Source organism: Chinchilla lanigera, unplaced genomic scaffold (genome assembly GCF_000276665.1).
Source record: "Chinchilla lanigera isolate Chin_1 unplaced genomic scaffold, ChiLan1.0 scaffold00006, whole genome shotgun sequence".
Taxonomy (NCBI): Eukaryota; Metazoa; Chordata; class Mammalia; order Rodentia; family Chinchillidae; genus Chinchilla; species Chinchilla lanigera.
This window is the reverse complement of record NW_004955407.1, coordinates 3,358,424-3,374,472: the sequence shown is the minus strand read 5'-3', so window position 1 is coordinate 3,374,472 and position 16,049 is coordinate 3,358,424. Positions and strand designations below refer to the sequence as shown.

Sequence of the window (16,049 nt, the reverse complement as noted above, 5' to 3'; positions counted from 1 at the left end):
CAAGTAGGTAGTTAACGCTTGGTGTGTTGTGCTGCCTGATTCTATGGCAGGCAGTCCTGTGGCCACTGACGTTGTTACACTGACGTTGAGTTACGCCGCCCACAGCTTACCAAGATAAGCGTGGCACAGGGCACGGGGCACAAACACACAGTGCTGTGGGCTATTTCCTGCTGAGGTGGGCCCATAGGCCAAGGCCAGCACAACCAGCCCAGATGCGATGCTGGCTGGAGTAGAGGTCCCATTGACTGTGGTGCCTGGACTGGTATAGAGGCTTTCCCTGGAACCACTGGCCTGGTGACAGGGACTGTTAGAATCTGCCCAGCTTTAGGTTTCACCAACCATGGCCCTGAGGTCTTAGACAAAGTCCTTCTTCACTGTACTGTCTTGCCTCAGGGACAGGAGCCTTGATCCTGGCCGTGCTACCCAGGGTTGGGCAGAGGTGATGCAGGTGTTGCTTCAGTTGCCCAGGCTGATACTAAGCTGGGTCACAAACTGAGGCTTATAGCTGCAGGGAAGGGGCCTACGCGGGACCCAGGCGTCATGGGCAGCGATGCACATGCACGCTGAATCGTGAATCGCCTTTGGGCTCCACTGTGGCGGTCTTGGAACCGAGCTCCAAGGTGCAGTCCTACGCTCACTCCAGCCTCCTCCCTAGTGAGAGACTCGCTGTGCCGCTCGCGGCCGGCAGAAGGGCAGTGGAGGCAGGCGTCGCCCGGCTGAGGAGCATCCGCCGGAGCTGCCGTCTGGGTACTGACCCAGGAGAAGCGCCGCGGGGCGGGGCTGCCCCTGGGTCTCACCGTGCAGCCCGTGCTGGGCTCCGAGCCTGAGGTCTGACAGCTGTCCCCTCCCCCGTGGGAGGCTCCGTCACGGGCAGCTCTTCCCTCCGCCTGCCTCAGCGCACCCTTGTCGTTATCCTGCCCGGCGGACGCTGTCGCTCTCACCCTCGCTCTGGGGAAGCAGCTCGGGTGCGAACCGCTGTGCACTTCTGCGACTGTTTTGGGAGACCGACGCTGCAGCGTCTCACGTAGCTGCCGGCTGCTCCTGCTGACCATCACTTAAGGCCACCCCATGGGGCTGGATACAGTCCCCTGTTACAGATAAGTGAGTCGAGCCTCTTAAAGAGCTAAGTGACTTCTCTAAAGTCTCCTCGCTTGTATTTGAACCATGACTGCCGCAGTATAGCGCCAACAGTGCTTATTTTTCCCCACATGCTCTTCCCTTACCTCATTTAAAATGAGACATTTGGCCGTAGAAAGAGCTTTAAGTATGTACAGCGTCGTGCGTCTTAGCTCACGCTTTAGGGTGAGAACTGTGTCCGAAGTACAGCTTGTGTAGCATGTCTTCAGGGAGCCATGATTTGCTATAGGTTTCACCCCCCAATTTGACTGTGTGTGAGAGATTCTAGGAAGGTGCATAAGCCCTACACTGTAAATGTTACACACACGCATGCGCACACACACAGATGGTGTGTGTATTTTTAAAGCATGAGACTCGTGTTTACTTTTAAGCCTTATTTCTGATAATTATGGTGAATTGATTTTTATGAAATGTATTTATTGAAAAGTAGAAATTTAACAATTCCATTGCCTTCACTTTAAACTTTTTAATCCTTTATATTTAGGTTATCTTTATTGTAATGAATACGATAGTCTGAGATTGCGATGGCTGAAGCAGACGTTAGAATCGTTCATCCCACAACCTTTGAGAAATGTAATTAAAGTATCTGAATTGGATGGCAGAGAAATAGGAGATGCCCAGCCTGAAACGTTTGACAAGGTACTTTTATTACATTTTGACGAGCTGATGGACTCCCAAGATTACCACTGTTATGTTGCTTTGTTGTTGCTTTTCTTCTGCTCCCAGCCTATCCTGATAGAGTTTCTCAGTGCTCTGGGATATTTTGATAAAGTGAACGTGGAAGCAGTTTTCATTCGCTGGTCAGCATGATTTAAAGGCAGCAGTAACATTGGGTTTTGAGATTAGAGAATGTTATATGTTTCCGTGTACCTTAAAGATACTTGGGAAAAGGTCAGATGTTATTTGGGTCAGTACACAAACATGTGCACTAGATTGCTTCAACTCAGTAACATTCCGTATTAGAGAATGGCAGTTAGAGAAAAGGGTGTCATTTCTGTAAATGAAAATTGAAATATTAGTTCTTAAAAATGCTAACTTCAGAAATAGAGTAATGTCTGTTTAAAATGAGTTTTTAATGCTTAAAAATGTTTAGGAGCCGGGGATGTAGCTCAATGGCCCAAGCGCCAGCCTGGCAAGCACAATATCCTAAGTTCGATTCCCAGTTCAAAAAAAAAAAACTGCTGAGGATTCAGAAATATGGTATGATAATGTCTGTTTAAACTGAGTGACTTTTGTAAGTTTTTGGTGTGGTTGTCAAAATATCAAATGTCATTAATAGACTTTCTAGCCAGCCATAGTGGCACATACTTGTAAGCTTAGCTATTTGGGAGGCCGAGGCAGGAGAATCGGAAATTTGAGACCAGCTGGGGTAATGTGAGACCCTGTTTCAAAATTACATAAAACAGGGCTCGAGATACTGCTCAGGAATAGACTGTTTGCCTAGTATTCTTAAGCCCTGATTCAATGCCCAGCACCACAAAAGAGAGACAGCCAGACATCAGTAGACTTTAGTTCTCTCATCTTTCTTGCCTGCAGTCAAAACAAACAAAAACCAACACTGTACTTGGGCATGGTGGCTCATGCTTGTAACCCCTACCCTGGGAAGGTAAGGCAGGAGGATCGAAAATTTGAGCTCAGCCTGAGAAATTTAAAGACATAGCAAGACTCTGTCTCAAAATAAAAAATAAAAGAAGGGCTGGAGATGTAGTCTAGTGTGATAGCCCTAGGTTCCATCTCTGATAGCATAAAAAAACAGGCAACAGTAACAGGAAAAACACTGAATTTATATACAAAAACTTTCTGATAAGTAGGAATGAGTAAATATTTTGAAGAACTTAAACATGTTGTGTCTTTAGTACCAAAGGAAATGTTTCTATTTGTACTTGCTATTTGTTTGTCACGAAACGCCTCTTAAGAATGTACTTGCATCATTCGTCCTTTCCCTCTAGGTGTTAGTTGATGCTCCGTGTTCCAATGATCGAAGTTGGTTGTTCTCTTCCGATTCTCAGATGGCAGCCTGGAGAATACATCACAGGAGAAGCTTACCTGTTCTACAGTTAGAGCTCTTAAGGTGAGCTGTGTAATACAAAGGCTTACTTTGGTTTCTAGTGTAATTTAAATAGGCATGAGAGAAGACATCAGGCCCCCAAATGGAAGACTTCCTGTGTAGGTGTCAGTGATTAATTTCTCTGAAGACTGCACTAAAAAAATTCCAAGCTTTTTTGAAAATTTCTGCTTTCATTCTGTAATGTCTTCTAACCCCTAACAACCTGCACTGTCACCATGCATTGCCTTGAAAGGGTACAAATGAAGTTGTTTGCTTACTGAGACCATCCCAAGCATAGGCTTAGAACCAGGGTTTTTATCAGAACCCGAGCAGTTCCCCCAAAGGAGTAGCCTTGCACTAGCATGTATTTTTTGGTAATTTTCTGGATATGTCAGCTCCCTAGGAAGATGTAGCTATTTGTTGCACTTGTCTCCCCTCTGAGAATCTTGCAGAAGTGATTGACTATGAAGAGATTTGGTTTCCTTTGGATCAAAGGCATTTAGGGACATCTTTGCTGTGGTTCCAAAAGAGTTTTTGACTTAAATGTTCCTCCCGAGTAATTCCTATTATTTAATGGTTGTATTAGTCCATTTTTCCCATAACAAAATACCTGAGGTCAGATATTTTATAAAGAAAAAAAGGCTCATTTCACCTGCTCACGAGCGTGGTGCTAGAGTCTGCTGGGCTCTGACGAGGGCCTCTGTCTGTCCACATCGCAGCAGATGGCGTCATGGCTGCAGGAAGAGATCACAGGGCAACACAGGAGGCCAGAGAGAGATCAGGATTTAGGGACCAAAGTGCTGCTTTTTTTTTTTAATCTTTAAAAATTTTGTTTTATTTTGATAGCAACTCACTCTTCCAGGAACTAACCAGGGCCCTGGAGGAAACACGTTAAGCAGTCTAACTGCTTTCAGTTCTCAATGGTTCCCACCTCCTAAAGGTCACACCCCTTTCCACACTGGCACCGAGCTTCCAGGGGCCTGCAGGGGACACACTCAGACAGTGTCCAAACTGTGAAATGTTAATGCTTCCCAGAACTCTGGAATTTGTAAAGTACAGCTAACTGTTGTCTTATCACTCAGTACCTCTTACATGCAGAAGGGCACTGCATGACAGTATGAACTTCAGACAGTGTGCTTTCTTCCAGTCTGTGACTGATACGCAGCAGGGAACATGTCCTAATTCTCAAACACTGCAAACAGTAGTAATGTGTAGTCTTTTTCTTGCCTCAGATTAGGTGTTGGCTCAGTTTGGTGATTCTTGCTAATACCAGAAGGTTTCCTAAACATTTTGCATCTGGCAGTTAGACTATTTCTATATTTATCCAATATCAGCCTTTCATATACTACAAATCTAAGACATTTGGAAACTCTACACCTTTTCCTTTTCCTTGCTACCAGCTTTGTGATGCTGCCTACTCTTTCTCTAAATAACTTTTCTCACTTTTATAGTTTGGCTTCTCAGTTAATTATCTCTGTTACATGGAATCTTTCCACTGTTATCCCTTATGTCTTATAACAGATACTAAGTATTCTGATAGCTTACTAGTATTGTGATGTGTTATTTTTGTTGTTTTGTTTTGTTTCTTGAGACAGGGACTCGCTATGTAGTTCAGGATTCCTTGAACCCACTGTGTAATGAAGGCAGGCCTCAGACTCCTGCCTTAGCCTCCTGAGTGCTAGGATTACAGGCGTGGCACTGCCATGCCTGGTGACATGCAGTTTTCTTTTTTAAACTACAAGCTTCCTAAGAGTATTCTTTTTCTCCTCTCTCATGGAAATCTCCATTGCCTTCTCTTTCTTCTTGTTCATGATAGCTTTCTTGTATTTTATGTTTCATGTCCTGTTTCTCTTTTCATTTTGTCTCAAACCTTCCTATTTTATTTTGAACCTTCTTTTATTAAAGTTACTAATGACATATTGACTGATGAAGATAAATTTTTCTATCTTAATTTTACTTGATATGTTTTTAAAATTATACGATAAGTTATTATTTATTTGGCAGGGAGAGTGGTTGCAGTCTTTTCTGTCACAAAACAGTAAAGCCTATTCCAGGCTGGCCTTGAACTCACTCTGTAGCCCAGGTTGGCCTCAAACTCAGCCTCCTGACTTCTGAGATTAAGGGTGTGAAGCAGTATGCCTGGCTTGCGTTTGATAAAATTGAAAGTGTGTTTAAAGTATATAAATAATATATGGAAACATTGATCTTGTAAAAACCATTGAGTAATGCAGATAAACAGGGTTCCCTTGACCATTCTTAGACTTAAATTTGATTTATACTCATAAACTTTCTGTAGCTTTTCTCACAAGTAAATACACATAGAGAAATACACTTAAAAATAGCTGCTGTTAGTATGTGTACACTATTTAACTTGCACTTGTACTTTTTTACTTGATATTTTTAGTATTTTGTAAAAAGATCTAATTTTATTTCTTTAACTTCTGTGAAATATTCACAAAGTATCAGTTCACTGTACTCTATTTAATTCTTTTTCTTTCTTAAGTTTTAAATTTATTGATCCTCTTTTCCATCAGATACCTTCAACTTACCTGAAATGCTGTATCTCAAATATGTTTCTAAGCTTCGATCTTTCTCCTTAGCTCTCAACCTACACATTCAGCTACATACTGGCGATCTCCCCATACATAAAACTCAACTAGTTAAGATTAAAGTCATAATTTCTAAGGTTCTCCTAGTCCCCACTGCCATCAACGAAACAAAAAAAATCAAAATCGGAATCCCCCAATCTGACTCATCTATTAAGGTAAGTGCTATACCCCCATGCATTTGCCTATGTGTGAAAGCCATATCCTCTCTTTTACCTATATCCAATCAATCAATAAAACATCTCAGTGGTACCTGTTACATATCTCTGAAGTCCCCAGTTCTCTGCATCTTTCAGACCTAGATCACCAGCATCTGTTACTCGATTGCAACTAACTCCTAACTAGTATGCCTCCAGTTGTGAATTCTACTTCTTCCTTCTATAGAGTGAAGCTAAAGTATTGTTTGGAATTTAAATCAGTGAAGCTAAAGTAAGTTTGGAATTTAAATCTGATCCTATGTTTAGTTTTCTGGGAGTCATGCAGTGATTCCCTGTTACTAGCAAGATTTCCACCTCCTTATTTTATTTTTGTGGTACTAGACATTTCCAGCTCTTTATTATAATATCCAAGAATTCTTTTGATATAGCCTGTCCTTCCTTCATTGACCTCATTATCTCAGGGCTCTTATTGCATTGTGTTTCACCTCAACAGTTCTTCAAATCTCCATGAAGTGTCAAGGGACTGGTGTATTTCTTGTTCCTCTCATTTTAGAGTTCTTCCTTATCTTTCACTTTCTCCTTACTGAACTCCATTGATTCTTCAGGAATTGCCTCTGACATGTTAGTTTGAAGCCTTAACCTGACTCCTGACTCTCTAGGACTGAGGTTTATTTTGTTTGCAGTTGCTTTATATGGTTTTGGCCAAAGCCTGGTTTGGGTTTTAACCATTTTTTTCTCTTCATGTAATAAATCTCCCTTAACAGCCACATTTCCTTACCATCAGGCATCACCACAGGGATTGCAGAGGTCGTGCACGTGCGTGATCTCTGATGGTGGAACAACTAAGGCTCTTCCTGAGCAGTTACTCCACTCTCCTACCTTCGTACTCCCCACAAGGAATGCCTGTCATACCACAGCGCAGAAGTAACAAGTAGGGCACAAAACTGACCTCTCAATCATGAGTGTAGGTTTTCATGTAATCACTCCTGACTGGGAAAGACCATCACACTAGCCATCACCCCATTTTCTGTCCTTGAGCAGCTCCTGTACAATCTGCGCCCCTGCTGCTTGGTCCGTGTGGGAGGTGTAGGAGTTACTTGTAGTGAGCACTTGGGAGTCTTAGCTATGATGTTAAGTGGAAGAGAAAGGGATACCCAATGTACAGGCACAGAAAATAGTCTGATTTTCCAATATCTACATTTCCTGGGTAAAAAATAATAAAGGAGAAAGTGATAATACCAGACACAGTCTCTCATCTGTTACCCTTGACTCCAAAAAATAATTTTTTTAGTAAATTTTTCATTAGAGATAACTGTGTTAATCACTATATCATTTACACAGAAGTTTTTCTTGCCTGTCTGCCAGACCTTCCTTAGCTCCTATTTCTTTAACAAAAGGTAATCTTTTAACTCCATGATGAGCGATAAAAGGATTCAAATGCCACCTCTTATTCCCTTAACAAAAGGCAGTCTTTTTATTTCATAATAACAGATAAAAGGATTTAAGTGCAAATCTACAAGACAGTACATGGATGTGTATGAGTTCTAGTCAGATTGTAAAGGGTAGATTTAAGATCCTTGTACTTGCAAAGAGCAGTTAGAAGATACAGGCAACAAGTAGTGCCTTATATTGTGGACAGAGGATGGCATTCAAAGGGGAGAAAAGGCCTGGAAACAGTAGTCAGGAAGTGTATAAGCCAAAACCTTTGGCTGAATGGTTATTGAAGACTGTTTCGGTTGGTGTTCATCAGAGAACCAGATTTAATGCAAGATATACAAATATATACGAATTTACAAGATTGGCTCACAATGGCTGCCCACAGAGTCAGATGTGGAAGAGCACAAAAGGTCTGCCTGCACCCTGGAGATCTGAAGGATCCAGTCAAAGGCCTGGAGCTCACGGGAGTATCCTGGGTGAGTCTGTAGCAGGAGGCTGAAAGGTCTGCACTGGAGACAGGAGACAGCATCTGAGGTGAAGGTGAAGACGAGCTCCTCCAGGGAAACGGAAGCAACCTTCCATTTACTCCCCTTTCATACCATTCTGGCGACATCCTCCTTCCAGTGGGTCTTCCACGCACAGAACTATGCTGAACCAATTTAGCTGGGCATTTTTTACTCAAGTTGACACAGTCAGTTAGCTATCACAACACACCCTTTGTCAGCTTGATAGACATATTTCTTTAAATCATAGTCTTCAGATACAAAGGCAAGTTCATAGTCATCCCTAACATGTTGTGACTGTCCTGTGTACAAATGGACAAACACTACTTTCCATCCCAGAATGGAAGACAGTTTTTCTTTGGGTGATGCTTGCTCCTAACATTTCACAACTTGAACATTATTACACAGTTAAACAATACTTAAGAATCATTGTTATGCCTGTCAAATTACATTACATTGAGAGCATATTAGGAGAGAACTGTTACAACTGCAATTCTCCTTTCTGTAAGCTGATCATGGGGTCATAGCTGGTGTTTAGGGCTACCATCTTCTTTGCTGGGGATATAGCTCAGCGGCATAAGCACTTGCCTGGCAAGCCTGAGGTCAGGAGTTTGATTCCCAGTATCCAAAAAAAAAAAAAAAAAAAATTGGAACTACCTTCTTCTGCTACCCATTCTGTATTTCCTTGCCTTCAGTAAGCACCTCACAGTCTTGGTTCTTTCCCTGGTGGGGTCCATACCTTTATACTGGAGGGTTCTGGACCATTTGTCATTCTGCCTTGGATTGGGTCATTGCAGTTCCCCATTGCATAACTGCAGTCCCCACTGTAAGGTTTGGCATCCAGAGAAGCGCAGTGACAAGGCCCTTCAGGGATTCTTTTGATCATTTCTGTGTGGCAGATTAGGTTTGATGTTACAAATCTGTTCCAGCATTTCCATTTCCCTAAGCCTCTGAATCCCCTCATCAGCAGTTCCCCGTGCAGTGTCAGGCATCTCCACCTCATTCACAGTGGGCCATCGTGTGATGCGTACTTCTGCCAACCAGCTACATAAACTATTAACACCAGAGAAACAGATTTAATGCAAGATGCACAAATATATAAGAATTTACAAGGTTGGGTTAGAGTGGACACCCACACAGTCGGGTGTGGGAGGGTGCACGCGTCTGTGCGTGCTGGAGAGCTGAGGGGTTCAGTGGAAAACCCGAAACCCGCTGCAGTGACCTGTGCCAGTCCTGTCAGGAGGCCACAGTGTCTGCGATGGCGCTGAAGTTCTGTGCTGGCGGCTGCAGTGTCTCCCGAAAGCCAGGAAACGATGTCCAAGGTGAAGGCAAACACCAGAGCCTCTTGTAAGACAGAAGCGACCTTCCTGATTCAGTTTACTTGGGCATTTCTTTTTTTTTTTTTGGTTTTTTGTTTTTAGACAGGGTCTTTCTAGTTTAGTAGTTTAGGCTAGCTTTGAAATCACTGTGTGATGTAACCCAGGCTGGCTTTGAACTTATGGCAGTCTTCCTGCGTCAGCCTCCTAAGTGCTGGATTTACAGGTGTGTACCACCACACCTAGTTTAGTTGAGCTTTTCTTACTCAAATTGACACAACCAGTTAATGATCACAAAAACTAGACATATCTGCATTTATCTGTTTGTTTGTTTTTTGTTTTTTTTTTTGCGGTACTGGGAATCGAACTCATGACCTCGCACTTGCCAGGAGGGCACTGTGCCGCTGAGCTAAATCCCCTGCCCCTGCATTTATCTGTTGACATATTTGCCCAAAGCTGTTTTCTGTCCTCCGTGGCTGTATATTTATTTACCTTAACCATAAATTATTTGTATTCATATTAAATAGGTAGTGTTCATAGTGTTTAGAATTTTGGCTTTTGAGACTAAATGTGATACATAAATGAATACCGATATTTCACTTAATAGAAAATTTTGATGTTAAAATTTTCATAGGGGTACTTGAAGATATGTAACTGCTTTTTTTAAACATGTGAAGTCGAAAGCAAGAAATGTACCATAATGATAGAATGGTCCTGAAAGCATGTGAGTTCATTCTATTCTTGTGATCCATGGAAAAGTTAGACTCTTCTATTGAATTTATAAAACATGAAAATATAAATTATGTAAAATTTTCCCCAGTATCCCCAAAACTGTTTTCAAAGAACAAAAGGAAAGGAATAATTGAACAGAAGCCAGTTTTATTCAGAGAATGCCATTTAGTCCGGGATTGTCCTGAGGAAGCTAAGGCAGGAATATCTCTGTGCGTTCAAAGCCAGCCTTGACTACATAGTGAGGTCAAGGCCGGTCAAGGCCAGTCTGAGGTACATAGGAGACCCTGTCTTAAAAAAGAAAAAAACAAGAAAGAAAAACAAAAGTAAGCCTTTATTATAACTTCTCTAAAGAATTTCAGAGTCAATTATGTCTGGTATTATACTACAGTAATCAAAATTCTTTTGCTTCATTTCGGTTTCTGTGTAAGAAAAATACAGTGGGAAAGTACTCTGAAATGTTATATATGTAGTCTTTTTAGAAGATAACTATGATATTTGTGCAGAGAAGTTTATATGATTCCTAGTTAGAAAAACACTAACTGAAGAGTATGATTTATTACAAAAATGTAAGGACCTTATTGCAGTAATGTATCATGTCATCCATTTCCTAGAAGAAAATCAATCACTATAAAATACTGACCCCTTCTGGTGTTCTTTTTTACTACTTTACAAGGAAAATTCAATTTCTGAACTCAGTGAAAACAGATGGTTAGATTATTGGGTAGCATTTTGAAAATTTATATAAATCATTCAGATAACAATCCTTAAAAACTGGTACTCTGACAGCAAGAATTGTATTATAAAAGAAATACTGGGAAAAGTCTCTCGCTCCTGTTCACTGACATTCTTGAGCTGGGATGAGGGATGCCCAGTGATTGTGAAGCATTGGCCTTTATCATTTTTCAGCGTAGTGACCAAAAGCTGATGTGTTTATATTGGAGGACTAATCTTTGGATATATAGTTCTATCAGAATGGAAGGCTTCCACCACTATTTCAGTTTTTCGTGAATATCCTTTATGAAGTTAAAATAATTTAGTTAACTTTGCATGTTATCATCATATGTATAATCATATGTTCAGAATCCAGAAAAAAGTGATGGTAATTGCTACAATTGATATTAATGCTATTTTCTTCCTCCTTTTGTTCTTCCTCTTTTTCCTTTCTTTTATTCTCCACTCCTTCCTGCTTTGCTTCTTTCCTTCTTTCTCTCTTTAAGCTGGGTGGCAGGAATCAGAGGTTCTGAGATTAAAAATACGTAATTTATTTGAGCAAAATATGCTTTTGGTGAGGCGTGGTGCTATGGATTGAGCCCAGGGCTTCTTGCTTGCTAACACACTCTGTAACCCTGGGCTGTATCCTGGCCCTATGTACTTTTTTTTGGTCTTTTTGAGACAGGTTCTCGCTATGCAGTTCAGGTTGACCTTGAACTCACTTTGCAGCCCAGGCTGGTCTCGAACTTGCAGTGATCCTCCTGCCTCAGCCTTCTGAGTGCTGGGATTACAGGCCTGTGCCACCACACCTGGCTAACCTACACATAAATTTTTAACCTTCACATTAAAGCAAATTATAAGTGGTTTAAGAAACATCCAAAGCTATAATTTGTAGTTACTATATTTTCATTCATAAAAATGTCTCAAGTGTACAGATTAACAATATGAAATATAATGTAAAATAAAATAATTTATCACCATTTATTAAATTATCCAACATTTTTAAGATCCATTCCATATGGGAACTTTGCTAAGAACAGCAAAGACTAAAATATACAGTAAATGATCCTTGTTCTCAAGGCATGTAGCTCACTGATTATGAAGTGTGGTAAAACTGTCATGTAGGGAATCCTTAAGGTACAGAGTAGGTATGAGGAGGACACCTAAGTTTGCTCAGGTTAGGAAAGGAGTGCAGGGGTAAGAATTTGCATACCTTTTCTTTTTAATGTGTAGTATTTACAGTGATATTCTTTTTATTTCATGTAATTCAATAAATATTTTAAGTTTTTCATTGTTATTAATAATAAGTCTTCACTGAGGTTTGTCAAAATTGTTATCTTTTCAAATCCGGAATTTAACTTTTATTGATCCTTTTATTATGTTTGTTTTCTAGTCCCAAACATGTGTGTTTTGATCAAGGGACACATGCCATGTTAATTAGCCCCCTGAGAATCTTTCTCTCTCCATAGCCTCATATTGGCACTCTTCAAAATATTTTATGTGTCCTTGAGAAGAACGTGAGTCTTACATTCATCACTTTAGTGCTCTGTATATGTTCAGTAGCTGGCATTTGTTACTTTTATTCTTTGACTCCTGTAGTGTTACTTTTGTAAGAATTTTATTGTAGTGTTACTTTTTAAAACTAATTCTCTAGTCAATTATTGAAAAAGGTGTGTTAAAATTTTCAAAGTGTGATTTCAACTCCTTAGAATTCTGTAAGTTTTGCCTTGCACATTTTAAGATCACGCTATTTTAGAAGTGTATCAATTTTGTCAGTGGTTTTTATAATGTCTACAGAAACCCAAGAGAAAACCCTATTCTAACTCTTAAAAAATAAAGTGCTAGTAAATGTATTTACTCTTGGGTTAGACAGCTGCTGCTTTTGCTTTTTTTTTTTTTAATCAGCCCTGAAATCAAACACAGGACCTAATGCATGCTAGGAAAGTTCCCTACCCCTAAACTACATCCCAGACATCTATTTTTATTGTGCCTTTGACTAATATTTAACTTAAATAGCTTTCTCTGTGTCTTTTTTTGTTTGTTTGTTTGTTTTGTTCTTTCTGGTACCAGGAATTGAACTCACGACCTTGCGCTTGCCAGGCAGGCGCTGTGCCGCTGAGCTAAATCCAAAGCCCCTTTCTCTGTGTCTTGAAATAATGCATATGTACAGTAAGGAACTACTGAAATACTTTTAATAGTGCAACAATATGATTACATTTATTTTAGAATGATTGCTTTATTTGACACACAAAATAGATACATGGGATTGTTATGGTTTGTGACTTATTGCAAGGGGAAACAATAATATAATACAGGACAAATACTTTATATGATTATTTATAATAGTCACCCAAAGAACGATATACAAAAGAGTGCGGGAAATCTGTCCACAGACCAAGAATCCAGCTGAGGTCCTGGATCCCACAGAAATGTCCTGCATCAGTCCAGCTGAGGACCTGGAGCTCATCACAGTGCCTCCCATGAGTCCAGCTGGAGGCCCAGAGCCCATAACAATATCTCATGCAGGCCTGTTTCACAGATCTGTGCTGGGAAGGCCCAAAGGTCAGTGATAGAATCTAGGAAGTCTGTGCCAGAGAGATGAAGGATCTGTGCCAGCAGGCTGAGAGATCTGCACTGGAGCCAAGAAGCAACGCTCAGAAGAACCAGAGCTCCCCCGAAAGGTACCACAGCCATCCTCAGCAACAGTGAGGTCCTGAGCTCTTCTGATGATCAGGATGGCCGAGTTCCCATCAGGGAAGCCACCACGGCAAGCCTGTCCAGGAAACTGGCAGTGCACCTTCTTCCCCTCCAGAGTCAGGAAGCGATGCTCAAAGTGAGGACCAGAGCTCCTGCAAAGTGAACTGAAGCCATTCTTAGTGCCAACAAGGTCCCGAGCTCTCACAGGATGAAAACAGCCAAGTTCATTAGGAAAGCCACCACAACAAGCTACTCCAACAGAACCAACAGCTCCTTACAGCTTCTACCAGCTCCAACAGCCTCACTTCTCCAGTTCTGCCTCTTATGCTGCTGGCAACAGTCCTCAGGTGGGCCTCCCACAGCTAGCACCACACTGACTCAGTTCAGCTGGGGGTTAAGTTGACCACCAGTTGTCAATCCACTACAGGGAGCAAACATAGAAAGAAGTTAATTAGGTAGTTATGAAACTTTTTCCCATTGGTGGTGGTTTCCAGTAGGCTAAAGTTAGAACACAGAGATCTTCACAATAAGATGATGGTTTAAACACTTCATTAGTTCACCGCAGTTTATTCAGTTTGTGAGATACCTTTGATGTTAACAAGAGTATAAATTATTTTTTGTTACTAACTTGACAAGCCTTAAATGGATATCAAAGTGAAACTGAACGAATAAGCAGAAGTACATAAGTATTTGCAACATAGAAGCATATATATTCTATTTTAAAAATTCTGGACTATTTTTTAAAGGTTTCTGAGTGGTGACCATTAAGTATGGCAGAGGATGATCCAGATATTTTTTCTTTGGAAAAAAAGGTTTTGGTCATTTGAGCACTGCTTATTGTTACTTTGTGCTTTATGTTTGTTTTCCTCCTCTGAATCTTCTTTCTGCTGGAACAACTATTTTTATGACCCAGCAGATTTGAGCTGAAGCTGAGGGAGCAAGATTAGTCTAGCCGACCCGCAGGAGTCTCCGTGCCTTTTCCTTCCGTAGGAAGGCATACCTGGCGCCTGACCTCATTCTGCTACTCACTCCAGGCATCTGTGCTTACCATGCTGTTGACCTACATGGAGGCACGAAAATGCCTTCCTAAACTGTACAGGCTCTCGGTCTGGCCACTGTGGGAGTCAAATGACTTCTTTATTTAGGAGAACATAGTCATTGTTTTCCTCTGAAGAATTATTCAGATCAGTGGTTTCCAAGCTGTGCTGCACAGAGACACAGGGGCCCGTAGCAGTGCTTTCAGGGTGGTCCGGAGTGCGCGGTGAGGATGGTCAGGAGAGTCCCTTAGTCCACCCCACCAGACCCAGTAGAGGGACACTGTGTTTACCTGGGTAAATGCAGAGGATTTTGTTTGAAGACAGTTTCTTGTTACTTAAAAAAAAAGTTTGGGAAAACATTTTTAAACAATTTAAATCATAAGCAATTCTCTGTTTATAGTCGCATTTACTGTGGGGCAAATTCAGGTCAGTTTTGGTGGTTTTCTTGAAGACTTTCTGTTTTCTTCCTTTTTTTTAAGTAAGTGAATAAAGTCTATTTGATGATAAATCAAAGGCCGTATCTTGAAGTTAGGCAGGCCTAACATGGTCTCTTGTCACTGTTTGCTAATTTCAGCAACGCAAAGCTATATTCCTAATGTTCAATTTTAACAGAGAACTTTTAACTCTGACCCCCTCCCCATACCTACATTAATGAAGTACATAACTGTTGAGAAGATGTATTAAACTTGAGATCTCCAAGTGCACACTGTTAATAAATATGTTAAAACTTGTCATCTATAATCTATTTCAGGAGTAGCTAATGTCATTCGTCTGTTCTACCAGTACTATATAAAAAATATCCCTTCTTCAAAGTAAAAACTTAACTGCCAGTAGAGAAAAGATAATTATCAGCATGGTTTTTATTTCTTAGGCTGACAAAAGAGTAGCTGCTGGGTATGGTATCTCTGAAAATAGCTCGGTCATGTTTCTTTATCTTGAATTTACAGAACTTTTTGATAATAAACAGTTTGATATCTAGAAATTTGATTACTTACTGTGAGCACAGTGAAGGGTACCCTCAAGGCTTGTAAAATAATACTTTTAAAACTGATGATAGCACTGGGTAGCTATCAACCAAGAAATGTCTGTGTTTTAGAAGTTTATAGTACCTGAAACGTAATTTTAAATCTGCATTTATTTGACAGATTGTCTGTGAGCTTCGACTTTTCACCTTAATGTTTCTATAGTCAGAATACACAGTTGCGGTGGGAACTTTTATTTGCTTTCTCGCCCAGCCTGCTGTTTGCCAGCAGAAATAGTGAACTGATATGCACAGAGTGAAGTGATGAGAAGCAGGCAGTGGAAAAATGAAAGAAATGGGAACTACTGAAAAGGAACAAACAGGAAAATCAGAGAGGAGTACTAGAAGGTAGCAGAGCACAGTGAAAAGACATGGAATGGAAAAGAAAAGTAAACGAAAAGAATTTCCCTAAATGCTTAGGAGAAGAAAAGAAAGGAAATACAGAAGAATTGACATTTAGGCTTGAGGAGAAACAAAACAAACAAACAACAAATGAGAGACAAAGGTTTACAGAACTCGTGATTGGTTTTACAACTAGGTAAATTATATTTATAATTAAAATATCTTTTTGATACATCAAATTAAGCTATTAGCTTTATAAAACTTTAGAATTTAAAACATTTTAAATGTATTTCCTTTTAGCCGGG

At 40.5% G+C, this 16,049-nt stretch overlaps 1 protein-coding gene across 4 annotated transcripts in view; it reads left to right on the top strand.

Annotated features, from left to right (window-relative positions):
• Positions 1-16,049, top strand: part of Nsun3 (NOP2/Sun domain family, member 3) — a 75,044-nt gene that overhangs the window by 22,817 nt on the left and 36,178 nt on the right. For all 4 annotated transcript variants that reach the window (XM_013503551.1, XM_013503546.1, XM_013503538.1 and 1 more), the window contains 2 exons: positions 1,622-1,776; positions 3,087-3,208. In XM_013503551.1, coding sequence (XP_013359005.1) covers positions 1,622-1,776; positions 3,087-3,208 — 277 coding nt within the window. The remainder of the gene's footprint in view (positions 1-1,621; positions 1,777-3,086; positions 3,209-16,049) is intronic.